The following is a 12,416-nucleotide window of genomic DNA, read 5'->3' as shown; positions in this document are numbered from 1 at the left end:
ATACATACGTACTAGACCGTCGAATGAATTCAGTGTAACCAGTTTCTATAAGTCTTTGCTTATCAATACCAATATGTACAATCTTTGGAGTCTCTTCTGTCACCCCTCATTCCTCAGTGGTTGCACCATTTAGTATTCAAACTGACACTGCGAACACAGAATTATTATCTCATTTACAAATAAAATCACTGAGGCTCGAAGAAGCTATATAATTTGTCCCAAAACAATAAGCTTAGGGTGGTAGAAACGGGGTCTGAGCCAAGGCCAGTCTGGCCTGGAGTGTGTGTTCCTTCTACTAGTTTATATTTTGTCTCAACAAGCAAAACATTAATCGATTCTTAGAAATTATTACTTCATGTAGCTTTTACAACTGTACCTCAAGAAAATACAGGAGAAACACTTTTGGGATATTTTGAAGCTTGTTTTCAAAGCAGCATAGTTCAGCTTTCTAAGATAAACCACTTGACACTTTCTTTGCTTTTCTTCATGTTCCAATTCACGGTTCCAGAATTACTGGAAAAAAAGTTGCGCAGGGTGAAAGAGGTATTTTTTGTTGTTGTTGTTCTTTTTAGTTACACATGACAGTAGAATTCATTCTGATATAATTACACAAACATAGAATGTATCTTATTCTAATTATGATCCCATTTTTGTGGCTATACATGATGGTAGGACACACTATGGTGTATTCATATATGTACATAGGAAAATTATTTCAGATTCATTCCACTGTCTTTCCTTTTCCTTTCCCCCGTCTCTTCCCTTCATTCCCCTTTGTCTAATCTGTTGAATATCTGTTAATTCCCCCTCACCCTTTATTGTAGGTTACCTTTCACTTAGTGAAAAAATTGCACCTTGGTTTCTTGAGACTGGCTTATTTCACTTAGCATGATAGTCTCCAGATCCATCCATTTACTAGCAAATACAATAAAGGCATTCTTCTTTATGGCTGAGTAATATTCTATTGTGTGTCTACACTACATTTTCTTTATCCATTCATCTGTTGAAGGGCACCTAGGATGGTTCCATAGCTTAGTTATTGTGAATTGAGCTGCTATAAACATTGATGTGGCTGTGTCACTATGGAATACTGATTTAAAATCCTTTGGATATATATACAGAGTAGTAGGGTAGCTGAGTCAAATTGTAGTTCCATTCCTAGTTTTTTGAGGAATCTCCATACTGCTTTACAGAGTGGTCGCCTCAGTTTGTAGTCCCACCAGCAATGTGTGAATATACCTTTCCCCCCACATTTTTGCCAGAATTTATTGTTACTTGTATTCTTGATAATTGCCATTCTGACTGAAATGAGATGGAATCTTAATGCAATTTTAATTTGCATTTCTCTAGTTGCTAGAGATGTTGAACACTTTTTCATATATTTGGTTGACCATTTGTATTTCTTCTGAGAAGTGTCTGTTCTGTTCCTTTGGCATTTATTGATTGGGTTATTTCTTTTTTCGATGTTAAGTTTTTTGAGTTCTTTATATATCCTGGAGATTAACACCCTATCCGAGGTGCAGGTGGCAAAAATTTTCTCCCATTCTGTAGTCTCTCTTCATTTCTTGATTGTTTCTTTTGCTGTGAAAAAGCTTTTAGTTTGATGCCATCCCGTTTGTTGATTCTTGATTTTACTTCTTGCACTTTGGAAGTCTTTTAAGGAAGTCAGTTCCTGAGCCAATATGTCCTACATGTTATTCCATTTTGTTCAGGGTTTCTGGCTTAATCTCTGGGTCTTTGATCCATTTTGAGTTGAGTTTTGCACAGGGTGAGAGATAGAGGTTCAATTTCATTCATGTGGATTTCCAGTATTCCCAGCACCATTTGTTGAAGAGGCTATATTTTCACCAATGTATGAAAGAGGCATTTTAAGAAAAAAATTTCAGGGCATTCATTACTTCCAGAGTCTGAATTACAGGTGAAGATGGGCTTTGCAAGTCACCCCTCCAGATGTCAAACCAAAGCATATCATCATGTGCTCAGGAAGTGATATCTAGATAACTTTATTGTGTATCCTAAATGAATGAAGTAGTAAAGGGAGACATCTGAAGCTGCTTACTGAATGTGAAATAATTCTGACATTGGAGTCTTAGCTGAGAACAACCAGGGAGGTCTTGTGTAATAGAAGCACAGTCCTGGACATTTGGTCCATTGTTTATATACTTACACTGCACACAATTACCTTCATGCTGGAGAATGAATCACAAAGTTGCAGATCCTTGTTCTTAATTTTTAATGTTGCAAACAAATGACCTGTTAAGCATGTATGTAGCCTTTGGAACTTGGACTTGACAATCTTAATTTTCTCTTGAATCATTAATGGGTTAAAGTTTTTACTCTTGGAGATGAACACTACTTAGAAACATTAGGGAAATTGAGTGACACAAGTATTTAGGAAAGAGAAAAGTTAAATTAATTAACATGTCAAATCCTCTGAGATAATTTGAGCTCAGTAGATTCTTTCACAATGAATTTTGTTTCCTAGCAGAGATGAATGGCTGTGTCCTTGCCTTTCTTCATGTTCCAATTCATGGTTCCAGAATTACTGACAAAAAGAAGTTGCACATGGAGACTGAGGAATATTTTGTAATATTAATTTACATTACTCAAATTTTGTATGTATGTTACTATAGATACAACCTGCATAAAGCATGATGCTGATTCTTTACAAGATTAGAAATTAAAACATGAACATTAAATGGGATCATGGATCATTTAAGTTTTTGAAAAATGTATCATCAGATTTTAAGTATTTTTCAGCTTTGTTTCAATTCTAAAGTTTTAATAACTATCAATTATAATTTGTATTTGCTTTTAATTCTAAAATATGATTTTGAATATTTAATTTGAAAATAGTATTTTAAATGTATGAAAATAATTCAGTTGAAAGGCTTCACACTTATTTTAATGTATCTATTTTGATTAAAGCATTCAAATTATTCATATTTTGAGAATGATTTTTTTTTTTGATGGATCATTTAGATTATTACTCTCAGAGTGTTGGGAACCACTCTGGACTGTACACACCTTAAAGTCCTGAGTAATGGAGAATGGAACTGTTGTTGCAGCCCGCAACACATTGGGCCTTACCCCAACTTGGATAATGAGGTGTGGCTCCAGGAGTAGGCGTCATCTGGTGGGGTTGAGTTACACTCACCTGTTCATTTGTAATCCTGCCCCTTTGCCCTTTTGGGGATAGAATATTCCATGGAACCTCCCCTTGTGTGTCCACTATATAAGAATAAAGTATTCCAGTGGGTCCCTCTTTCTTTCCACGGACTCCTAAGGTCGGAGAGCCATCCTGGATTTTGAACAGGTACTTCTGTGTGTTTGCATGCTTCCTTTGTCATTGTCTTAAATTATTGGAATAGTCAGATTTGTGAACCCGGCATAGATTGCCAGCTAGGATAGATAGCAATATCTAAGGTCAAATTTTGTAGTAATTTCTATTGTAACATTGTTTTTGGTGATTTTGCTGAAATGAGGCAAGAAAAATAAAATTTTGTAACATTTATATTCATATTTTATTAAATATTTAAATTTTTATATTTCAATTCGTAAATATCTCATGATTTGCTACTAATTACATCAGAAAATTTTCTAGTTTTTTTGTGAAAATATATCTGACAATATAGGAGGATAATGCATTTTATTGTTTAATTTGTAACTTTTCAATATTCCTGTAAATGGTTATGACTCTCTAGGCCTGCCTGCCTGTGTAGTGAATGGGTTAAGTACGTGCTGTTTTTGGAGTCTTTAAGTATCACTCCAACACAGCTGTGGAAATCCCACTGGAAAGGCATATGAAATTAAAGGACTTCTACTCCCAGGTCCTAGAGACAGGAGGGATGTCGAGTCAGGCCACTCAAAGTCCAAGTAGGAGGAGCATCCAGGGAGCAAGCTCAGTTAAGCAGGTTAATACCTTGTTAAGGGGCCAGGATGGAGGGGATTTCATTGTTATATTTAAATGTCACTGAGTCAGAGGGAGGGCAAAGAGGGGTACTCATGGCAGGGACCAGCCATATCATAAGGGTGATAGGTACTCACAGCTTATTTGTGGGGGATATTGAGGCATCACTAAAATTTCACTTTTTCAAAATTTACAATACACTGCCATTATCTGTTTAGATCTTTATAAAGAAAAGAATACCAAGAGAGTACATATCCTGTCCACATGCAGAATCACATCCACTCTTCCAAGATGCTAAACATAACTTCAAGGGATCTAAAGTAGAACCACAGAACTGAGACACAGAGTATAAAATCATGGCACCATCTCAAAGAACGTCATCATCAGTCCAGTCTCAAATTCATAGCACACAACTACCAAATTCAGGCAAGCAACAAGCCCAAGAAAACTCTCCGCATCTGAGATTCACAGGGCTTTCATTTTAATTTACACTACCATTGCCAGAAGTTTAGCAATTGTAAGTAAAGAAGGTGTCATTTGGTTCCATTCTGTTGTCTACTTTTTTTTCTCTCAATAACCAATCCTAGAGTGTATTTGAAGAAGAGAAGAGGCAATAGACAGCCTTGTTGTATAATCTGCAGGCAAACAAACAAACAAAACCCCACAGAATTTTAGTTTATTACAATTGAAAATCTAAGCATATAAGCATAGCACATTTAACTATAGCCAGTTCAATATCTAAAACCAAAAATTGTTCTATCCTTGCAGCTCTGTTTATCTTTGTGTTCCCAGCCACTCAATAGTACATGATGCCCATTAGACATTCACTGAGTGTTGGCAATTAAAAGGATGTTTGTGCATTTGCTTTTGATGGTTAGAAGAATGTCACATTTGCTTTCATATCCTTTAACCACTGATGGTCACCCAAAAAGTATAAAGAGGTAATATCAGCAAACAAATCAGCTTTAAAACTATATCGAGAACAATTGTGGGAGACAGTTTTGCAAAGCTTGAAACACTTGGGAGCTGAGCTTTGATTTAATCCAATCTAACAAATATTTATTGAAAACCTGCAATATGTACAGCACCCTGCTAGGCATTGTTGGGGTACAGGACGAGAAAAAGAAAAAAACATAATCACTTTTAAAGGATGGAAATGGCATGTATGTGGTGTAGAAAGATAAATAGGAAAACAGTTCTGCAAGCCAACAGAGTAGTTCCCAAAGGGCCATATTCATTCTGCAAGGGAGAAGCACTATTGTTATTCTGGTCTGTTTCTTGGTTGTAGAAATAGAGCCCTGAACCTTTCTCTTCTGCTGATAAGAATTTTAAAGCATTGTCAGTGGAGTAAATATACATTAAAAGCAATAAATAACCATTTAAACTCTAGAAAGAGCACGGACTTTCATTCAGTGATGCTAAATCAGGAAAAACCAACAATGAATGTTTCTGCTTATTGAGGACCTAATTAATGTTTATCAAGTCCTGTGAGAATGCAAAGCACAGCAGAAGGTTAAGACATTATTATTATTACCACAGATCTTAAAGCAGATGAGATCTTGATATTCCTGTAATCACAGCAGGAATTGTTCATTCCCCCATGTAATTTATGGGGAGAAAAAATAATAAGCCCCACCTCTCTTCATGCTTGATTTGTCAGTTGTTCTTGTTATATGTAACCAATCCTCAAGAGAACTTTAATTTAGGCAACTATTTATTCTGTTCAATATTATTTTGACATTTGGTAATTACGAAAGATTTTATACATCCGTCTTTTCCCCTAAGAGAAGACATTAAATGCTACTTGGATGATCTCTGGTTTTGCACGAAATCAGCTCTGATGCCATGTTTTTGGTAGATGGAGTGACTTTATGGATAGTTTCCAGCTCTGGATTATACGGATTGTGCACTTTATGACCCATGGAGTCTGTGTCACCCTAATGCTTGGATGCTTCATGAAATAAGCTGTTGGTTGAAAGAAAACCTCATAAACATTGCATAGGAAAAAAAGAAAAACTGGGCTTTCTCAATTTTTCACATAGGGTGCTAAAGTAACCATGAGATATCTGGCAGTTTTCAAAATAAAAGAAACCTAAAGAGAGGTGAAAAATGTCTTAGGAACCCCTTTCTAGGATTCCCCTCCCCAAAACAAGTAAGACCCAAAGATCAGGAACCAGGAGAGGAGCTGTACCCCACGAGGCAGAGCCTTTCAGAAATGCTGCATGGTGTTCTGCGTGTGAGCTGTGGTAGGTCAGAGTTGACGGATGACGGCTTCTCCCATTGTGAAATTTCAGTTGTGGTTGTTTGTTCAACCAAGTCCAATTCTCTTACATCAGATTTTGCAGATTTGAATTTTAACATGAAGATTTTTGATTATTCTTTTTAAATCAGTTACAAATGTCAATGTATTCAATTTGAGTTGTAGTTAACTTCATTTTTTAAAAAATTTATCTCAACCCAACGCATTTTAAGTCAGAAAACAATGTATTTTAAGTTATTGTTTGAGAAGATTGTGAATAATTTTGTGAAATAGAGAAAGAAAACTAAAAAGATTGGGAGAGGCCAGGATGGGGAAGAGAGAAGAATGAGGGGAAAGAGAAAAGGAAAACGGGCGATGAAGAAAAGAGAGGGGCATAAGAAAGAGGATACAGGACAGGGCTGAGAAGAGGGAGATAGAGGGCAAAGGAGTTTTATAATGTCCGAGAATCAGCTGAGTGTTTTGGCTCAGGCCTGTCATCCCAGGTCCTCGGGAAGCAGAGGCAGGAGGATCACAAGTTTGAGACTAACCTCAGCAACTTAGCAAGACCCTTTGCTGAAACTAAAAATAAAAAGGGCTAGAGGTGTAGCTCAGGGGTACAGTACCCCTGGGTTCAATACTTAGTACTAAAAAAAAAAAAGTCCCAGAATAAAGAAGATAGAGTGGCAAAGTCAGACCATCCACCCTCTCAGCTTCTTGAGGTTTGGGGATTAATGTTTTTCTCTTCAGCCCTGAAGCACCTGACGTAGCGCTGGGTATGACACAGGTACTCAGCAGCCATTTGATGAGTCAGTGGCTATCAGTAGATCAAGCTGAACTCCTTGCAGTCCTTGCTGCTCTTTGAACCCACCAGGTACCCTCCTCTTGTTGAAATGTGTCCCCAGAGATCTGCTTGGCTCTCTTCTTTACTGCCTCTAAATCTATGCCCAATTCTGCTTTCTCTGTTAGACCAACCCTGAGAAGCCAGTTAGGTACCACAACCACCCTGTACTTGCCAGCCCAGGAAAATCCCTGTACACACCTCTTCCATCCCCTGTGAGTTTACCATCCTTGACATGGAATATGACTTTGCTTATATGTTGTATTTATGATTTGTTGTCCATCTCCCTCTACTAGACTGTCATGTCCATAAGGTCAGGGCCTTTTTTCCTATTATGGAGTTATCTCATGCTTCTATAGCATCGCTTCCAACCATGGATGATCAGTGAATATTTTTGTGTGAATAAACTGATCTTATCAAAAAGATTATGATATGTGCAAGTTTTCTCATTCTCTTTCTTCTCCTCTTTCTCTCTTTCCTTCATAGTAGTTGACAGAGAAGGCAACCCACTCTTTGCTTCTTTTCTAACTTGTATTTTACATCACTCAGTCTCAGCTGCACTGCAGCAAAATCCTGAGTGTATGGCCGGCTGTTCCTCCAGGGAGTCTTTTTTGTACAGATTATATTGCTCCTGCTGTCTGAGATGGCCTGAACTTATGTTTCAAAGAACACATCCTTAGGGGCTGGGGTTGTGGCTTGGTGGTAGAGTGCTTGCCTTGCATGCGTGAGGCACTGGGTTCAAACCTCAGCACCACATAAAAATAAATAAATAAAATAGAGGTATCGTGTCCATCTACAACTAATTTTTTTTTTAAAGAACACATCCTTGGAACATCTAAGAGCTACAAGTCAGGTAAATAATAGGCTGAATAAAATTTATTGAAAAGTACTTCTATATGTTGGTTTATAGTATCTGGGTATTTATGAAATAGACAATGAATTTCTAAGACAATTTCATGCCATCAAAAATCTCTTTATGGAACTAATTTTCCATGCATGGGTAGAATTCAAGGCTAATATTATTACTTAGCTTACATTCATTCTCTCTTTGTTCTTACTTTGTTTAAAAGATAAGCAGGCCCAGCAGTGGTATTTAGTTTGTCAAAAGGTCTATAAGTTCTATTCAGATTTTTTGGGAGGTCAGCAAAACCCTAAATGTGGTTTACTCAAATGCTTTCCCCCAATAATCCTTAAATCCAAAGATATTTCAAAGTAAACTTCACTCATCTGTTTTCCATTCATGAGCCTCTAGGTCTTCATGTTTCGGGGAGGGGAAGTGGCGGGGGGGGGGTTGCTGTCACAGGCACTGGCTTCCTTCTTCACTTCCACAGACGGATCATTCATGAGCCACAGACTGAATGCCTTGGCTGAGGTCCACACCTGTATCCTTTCCAGTTCTCTTTTAATTGATGCTCCAACCTCAGCTCATATCAATGTAGTTGCCAAAGAAAGTAAAGTGGAAAGAAGCTGAGAAGCTGTGTTTTCTGCCATGGAATCCCAGAGTCTTAGACTTGTGGTTCTCAAGATCATCTGGTCCATACAGGATGTGATGCAGGAATACCTGAACTATAACCTGGTAATTACATTCCAGCCTGTGGTTGAGCATCTCCACTGATGGGGCTCCAGCAGCAGACCACGGCCAACGGGTGGGCTTCAGCTGTGGGAAAGGCTCTCATAGGGAACTGAGATTTTTGTTGTTATTCCCCTCCACCCCAGTCCAAATCTACCTACTCTCTTCATCCTTTCTGTAGTATTTGAACAGCAGTCCTCTATATTCCTCGGATATTCTCTTCAGAGTGGATCTTACTCTCCCCCATGACTTCAACCACTGCAATATATACATGGGTCATTCCCAAGTCTGTGCGTCTTGGTGCAACTATGTGCAACATCACACTGCATTTGATACATGGACCTTGAAGTAAACATTAAGACAAATGCATTACATTAACCTTTCCTTTAAATCTCATCACTTGTTTTATGTTGCCATTTCAATAAGGGCGAGATGCATGCTAAAGCTCTTCTACCACAACTCCATATAGTTAGATGACAAATCCTGTTTGTTGGACCTTCAAGTAGCTCCCCAGTCTGCCCCCACCTCCTCATATCCATTGTCTCTCACCATCTCCCATCTCCTCGTCTCCCAGGTAAACTGAGCCTGCAGGCTCTCTCTACACCTCCTGCCTCCCTCCTCTTTCTTTACAGCCCCTTTTCCTTATTGCTGCCCATGTTTATCTTTCTCAAAGAATGGGCGTTGCAGTGGGGGCTCCTTTCTTAGAGTGAAGCGGTTCTTGGTCTCCTAGGTTGAGTGGGTCCCTTCTCACCACACCCTTAACGGTTTGTTTGTGCACACTTGATTGCTCTTAGTGCATTGTTTGGTTACCATATGTTTGCTTATTAACCCCCCATTGGTCTCTGAGTCATAAAGGGTAGCAATTTTTTCCCTACCTTTTCCTTAGAATCTAGAAATTGGTACACACCCTGGAAATGATGATGGAGGAAATGATACCTAGACCCTTCCCCATCATGCCCAGCCTCTTCTAATCTTGTTTCAACTTGTCTTATGTGTTTTTACAGTTTCCTGTGGTTTCGCAAATACACAGCAAAGCAACTTAGACATTGTCCTTAGGCTTATTAGTGTCATCCAGACCTCCATCAACATTTTTGACGGTTTCATTATACTCTATGATAAAACTTCTACATCTTTCTTGCCTGATTAGTGTGTGGTTAAGCTAAGATTTAAAGTTTTTGCCTTTTCAGACCAAATGTCTTCCTAGTGAATTTCAACTTGTTAAACTCAGTGTGAATACAGGAAGAACTATAGGGAAGCCACAGTATTAAGAACATGAGGATCATCGAGTGGCTATATTAGGATTTAATAGTGATGTGCTCTTTGTTTTAAATTGAGGTACCTAAGTGTGTGCTGTTGAGTTAAAGCTGCTTCAGAGACTGAGGGTGGTATAGTCAGTAAGAAAATTATTGATTTTTCAGAGCCATAAATTTTAACCACATGGAGACCTTGCTTGGAGTGAATGGTTGATTCCTAAGGCCAAGACACATCATGGCAATAGGGCAGGGCGAGCAGCAGGAAAAGCTACTATATTCATTGATGCAGAAATAAGAAACTGAGGGGTGAAGGTTATGTGGCAAGGGACCTCATGATAAAAAAGTCTGGGGGCCTGTTATGGTTTAGATATGAGGTATCCCCAAAAGCTCTTGTGTGAGACAATTGTTCAGGTAAAACGATTAGATCATGAGAGTTCTAACCTAAGCAGTGGATTAGTTCACTTGAAAGGATTAACTGGGTGGTTACTACAGGCAGGTAGGGTGTGGCTGAAGGAGGTGGGTCACTATTTTGTCTCTGGTGAGTACAGCTGTCTTTGCTTCCTAGTTGTGAACTGAGCTGCTTTCCTCTGCTATTCCCTTCCTCCATGACATGTTGTCTCATTGTGGACTCAGAACTATGGAGGAGACTGGACCTCTAAAAACCAAAGCCCCCAAGTAAATTTTTCCTTCTCTTAGTTGATCTTGCCTGGTACTTTGGTCCCATTGAGGCAAACTGATTATAACAGGGCTGGAACTGGACACAATGGATAGTTGCATGGAGAACCCAGCAGTGAAAGGTAGGTCAACACCTACCTTTTTAACCAAGGTGGCTGGCCTCTATGTATCTAGAGTTCCTGAGGGGGTCGTTGTGTTGGTCATACTTAGATAAAGTGGGAAAAGAAACTTCTGTGAGTCCAGAATCATCGTCCCCACACACCCCTCTTCTGGCTTCAGATCATGGAGAGAATAAGGTTTATTGATGGTTTTCCCTGTCCTCATGGGATCTGTGTGCCTGTTTATCCAAGTAGTATAAAAAAAATGGTTGGTCAAGAGAAGCAAGAGCATGACAATCCAATGGAAAATGTTGAGCCTAACTTTTATTTCATGACCACTTGTTCTGAATCTAAACTACTGTGTTTGTCCCCAAACCACCTGGTCCTTTGGGGAAACTGTGGTCCTGGATGACTCTCCCAAGCTCATCTATGGTTCCACCACATAAGGCTTCTCCAGGAGGTCTCAAGTATCTGTCCCCACCCTTAACCTGTGGCTACCACAGAGCTCCAGCCATACCTTCCACAGTCTCACCAAACTGACTCCTAAGATTGAGTTTATGCTGATTCCTTTTTCCTCTGTCAAAACTTTACTTATCATTGCCTCTTCCCTTAACATCATCTATTTGCTCCTGCATAATCACCTCTCTTCCTCCATCCCTTATATAAGAGCCTCATTACCCTCTAGCTACCTCCACAATAGCACCCAATATGCAGTATTTACAGCTTATTTGTACATTTCTCTGGAACTGGATGTTCTTTGAGTGCTGGCACGTGGTCTTAGCTTCCTCTGCGTACTCCCATTATTTAGCTCAGTGCTTAACACAGACTAGGTCTCAGAAAATATTCTTTGAATGGTTGGATGAATGGAATGATTAAGTGAATGAATGGATTTCTGCCATATTTCCTTCCTCACCCTCCCAGTCAGGTGACACTTTCTGGAACGAAGATATTATTTTTTCTACATGAACCTAAGCTGGTACTTTATATGTTTTCGTTAATTTTTTCACCGCTGTGACCAAAAGACCTGAGAAGCAGAATTTTAGAGGAGGAGAAGTTTATTTGGCACTCACACTTTCAGAGGAGGTCTCAGTCCATAGACGGCTGACTGTGTTGCGCTGGGCCTGAGGTAAGGAAGAACATCATGGCAGAAGGGTGCGGAAGAAGAAAGCAGCTCAGGACATGGTAATCCTGAAGCAGAGAGAGCAGGCTCCACTCACCAGAGATAAAATATAAACCCAAATGCACGCCCTTAGTGACCCACCTCCTCTAGCCACACCCTACCTGCCTACAATTACCACCCAATTAATCCATTCAAGTCGACTGATGCACTGATTCAGTTAAGGCTGTCATAACACAATCAGTTCACCACTAAACCTTCTTGCAATTTCTCACACATGAGCTGATGAGGATACCTTATATCTAGACCACACCATTTATGATTGACATTTCATTTTCAGGTTTCACAATAATCTCTCAGCTCAGTGTTTTACAGCATCCTTGTCAAGCTCATTGGTTTATAACCTTCAGGATTGGTCTGCCCCCTTCAAACAGCAGAACTTTATCTGCTGGCCTCCGAGTATCCAGTATAATAATTTATCCAAGTTCTCACAGCTCATGAGCGGCCAAGCTGGGAGTGAACCACCCATCAACCAGCCACACTTGATCAATCCTTAGCCTTATAGAAATCCAGTTTAGGAGTTACCTTTAAGTATAAGTTATCATTATATTTCACCAAACATCTTTCAGTAGAACACAGAGAACATTCATATCCAACACCGGGGCACTCATAAACCATTGTTATCCTTTTGGTAGAGAGAAAAAAATTAGACTTCC

The 12,416-nt window shown here is 39.2% G+C and overlaps 1 protein-coding gene across 8 annotated transcripts in view; it reads left to right on the top strand.

Annotated features, from left to right (window-relative positions):
• The window catches only part of Aig1 (androgen induced 1), a 242,918-nt gene that overhangs the window by 93,128 nt on the left and 137,374 nt on the right, over positions 1–12,416 (top strand). The window contains exon 4 of one of the 8 annotated variants that reach the window (XM_071612965.1): positions 2,489–2,596. The exons of the other annotated variants lie outside the window; for them this stretch is intronic. Within the exon in view, the coding sequence (XP_071469066.1) occupies positions 2,489–2,494 (6 nt within the window). The 3' untranslated portion in view covers positions 2,495–2,596. Of the gene's footprint in view, positions 1–2,488; positions 2,597–12,416 lie in introns of those variants that run through there. 8 annotated transcript variants of the gene reach the window in all.

The sequence above is a fragment of the Marmota flaviventris genome, chromosome 6 (assembly GCF_047511675.1).
Source record: "Marmota flaviventris isolate mMarFla1 chromosome 6, mMarFla1.hap1, whole genome shotgun sequence".
Lineage (NCBI taxonomy): Eukaryota > Metazoa > Chordata > Mammalia > Rodentia > Sciuridae > Marmota > Marmota flaviventris.
The sequence above is the reverse complement of the archived record's forward strand: the minus strand, read 5'-3'. Positions and strand labels throughout refer to the sequence as shown.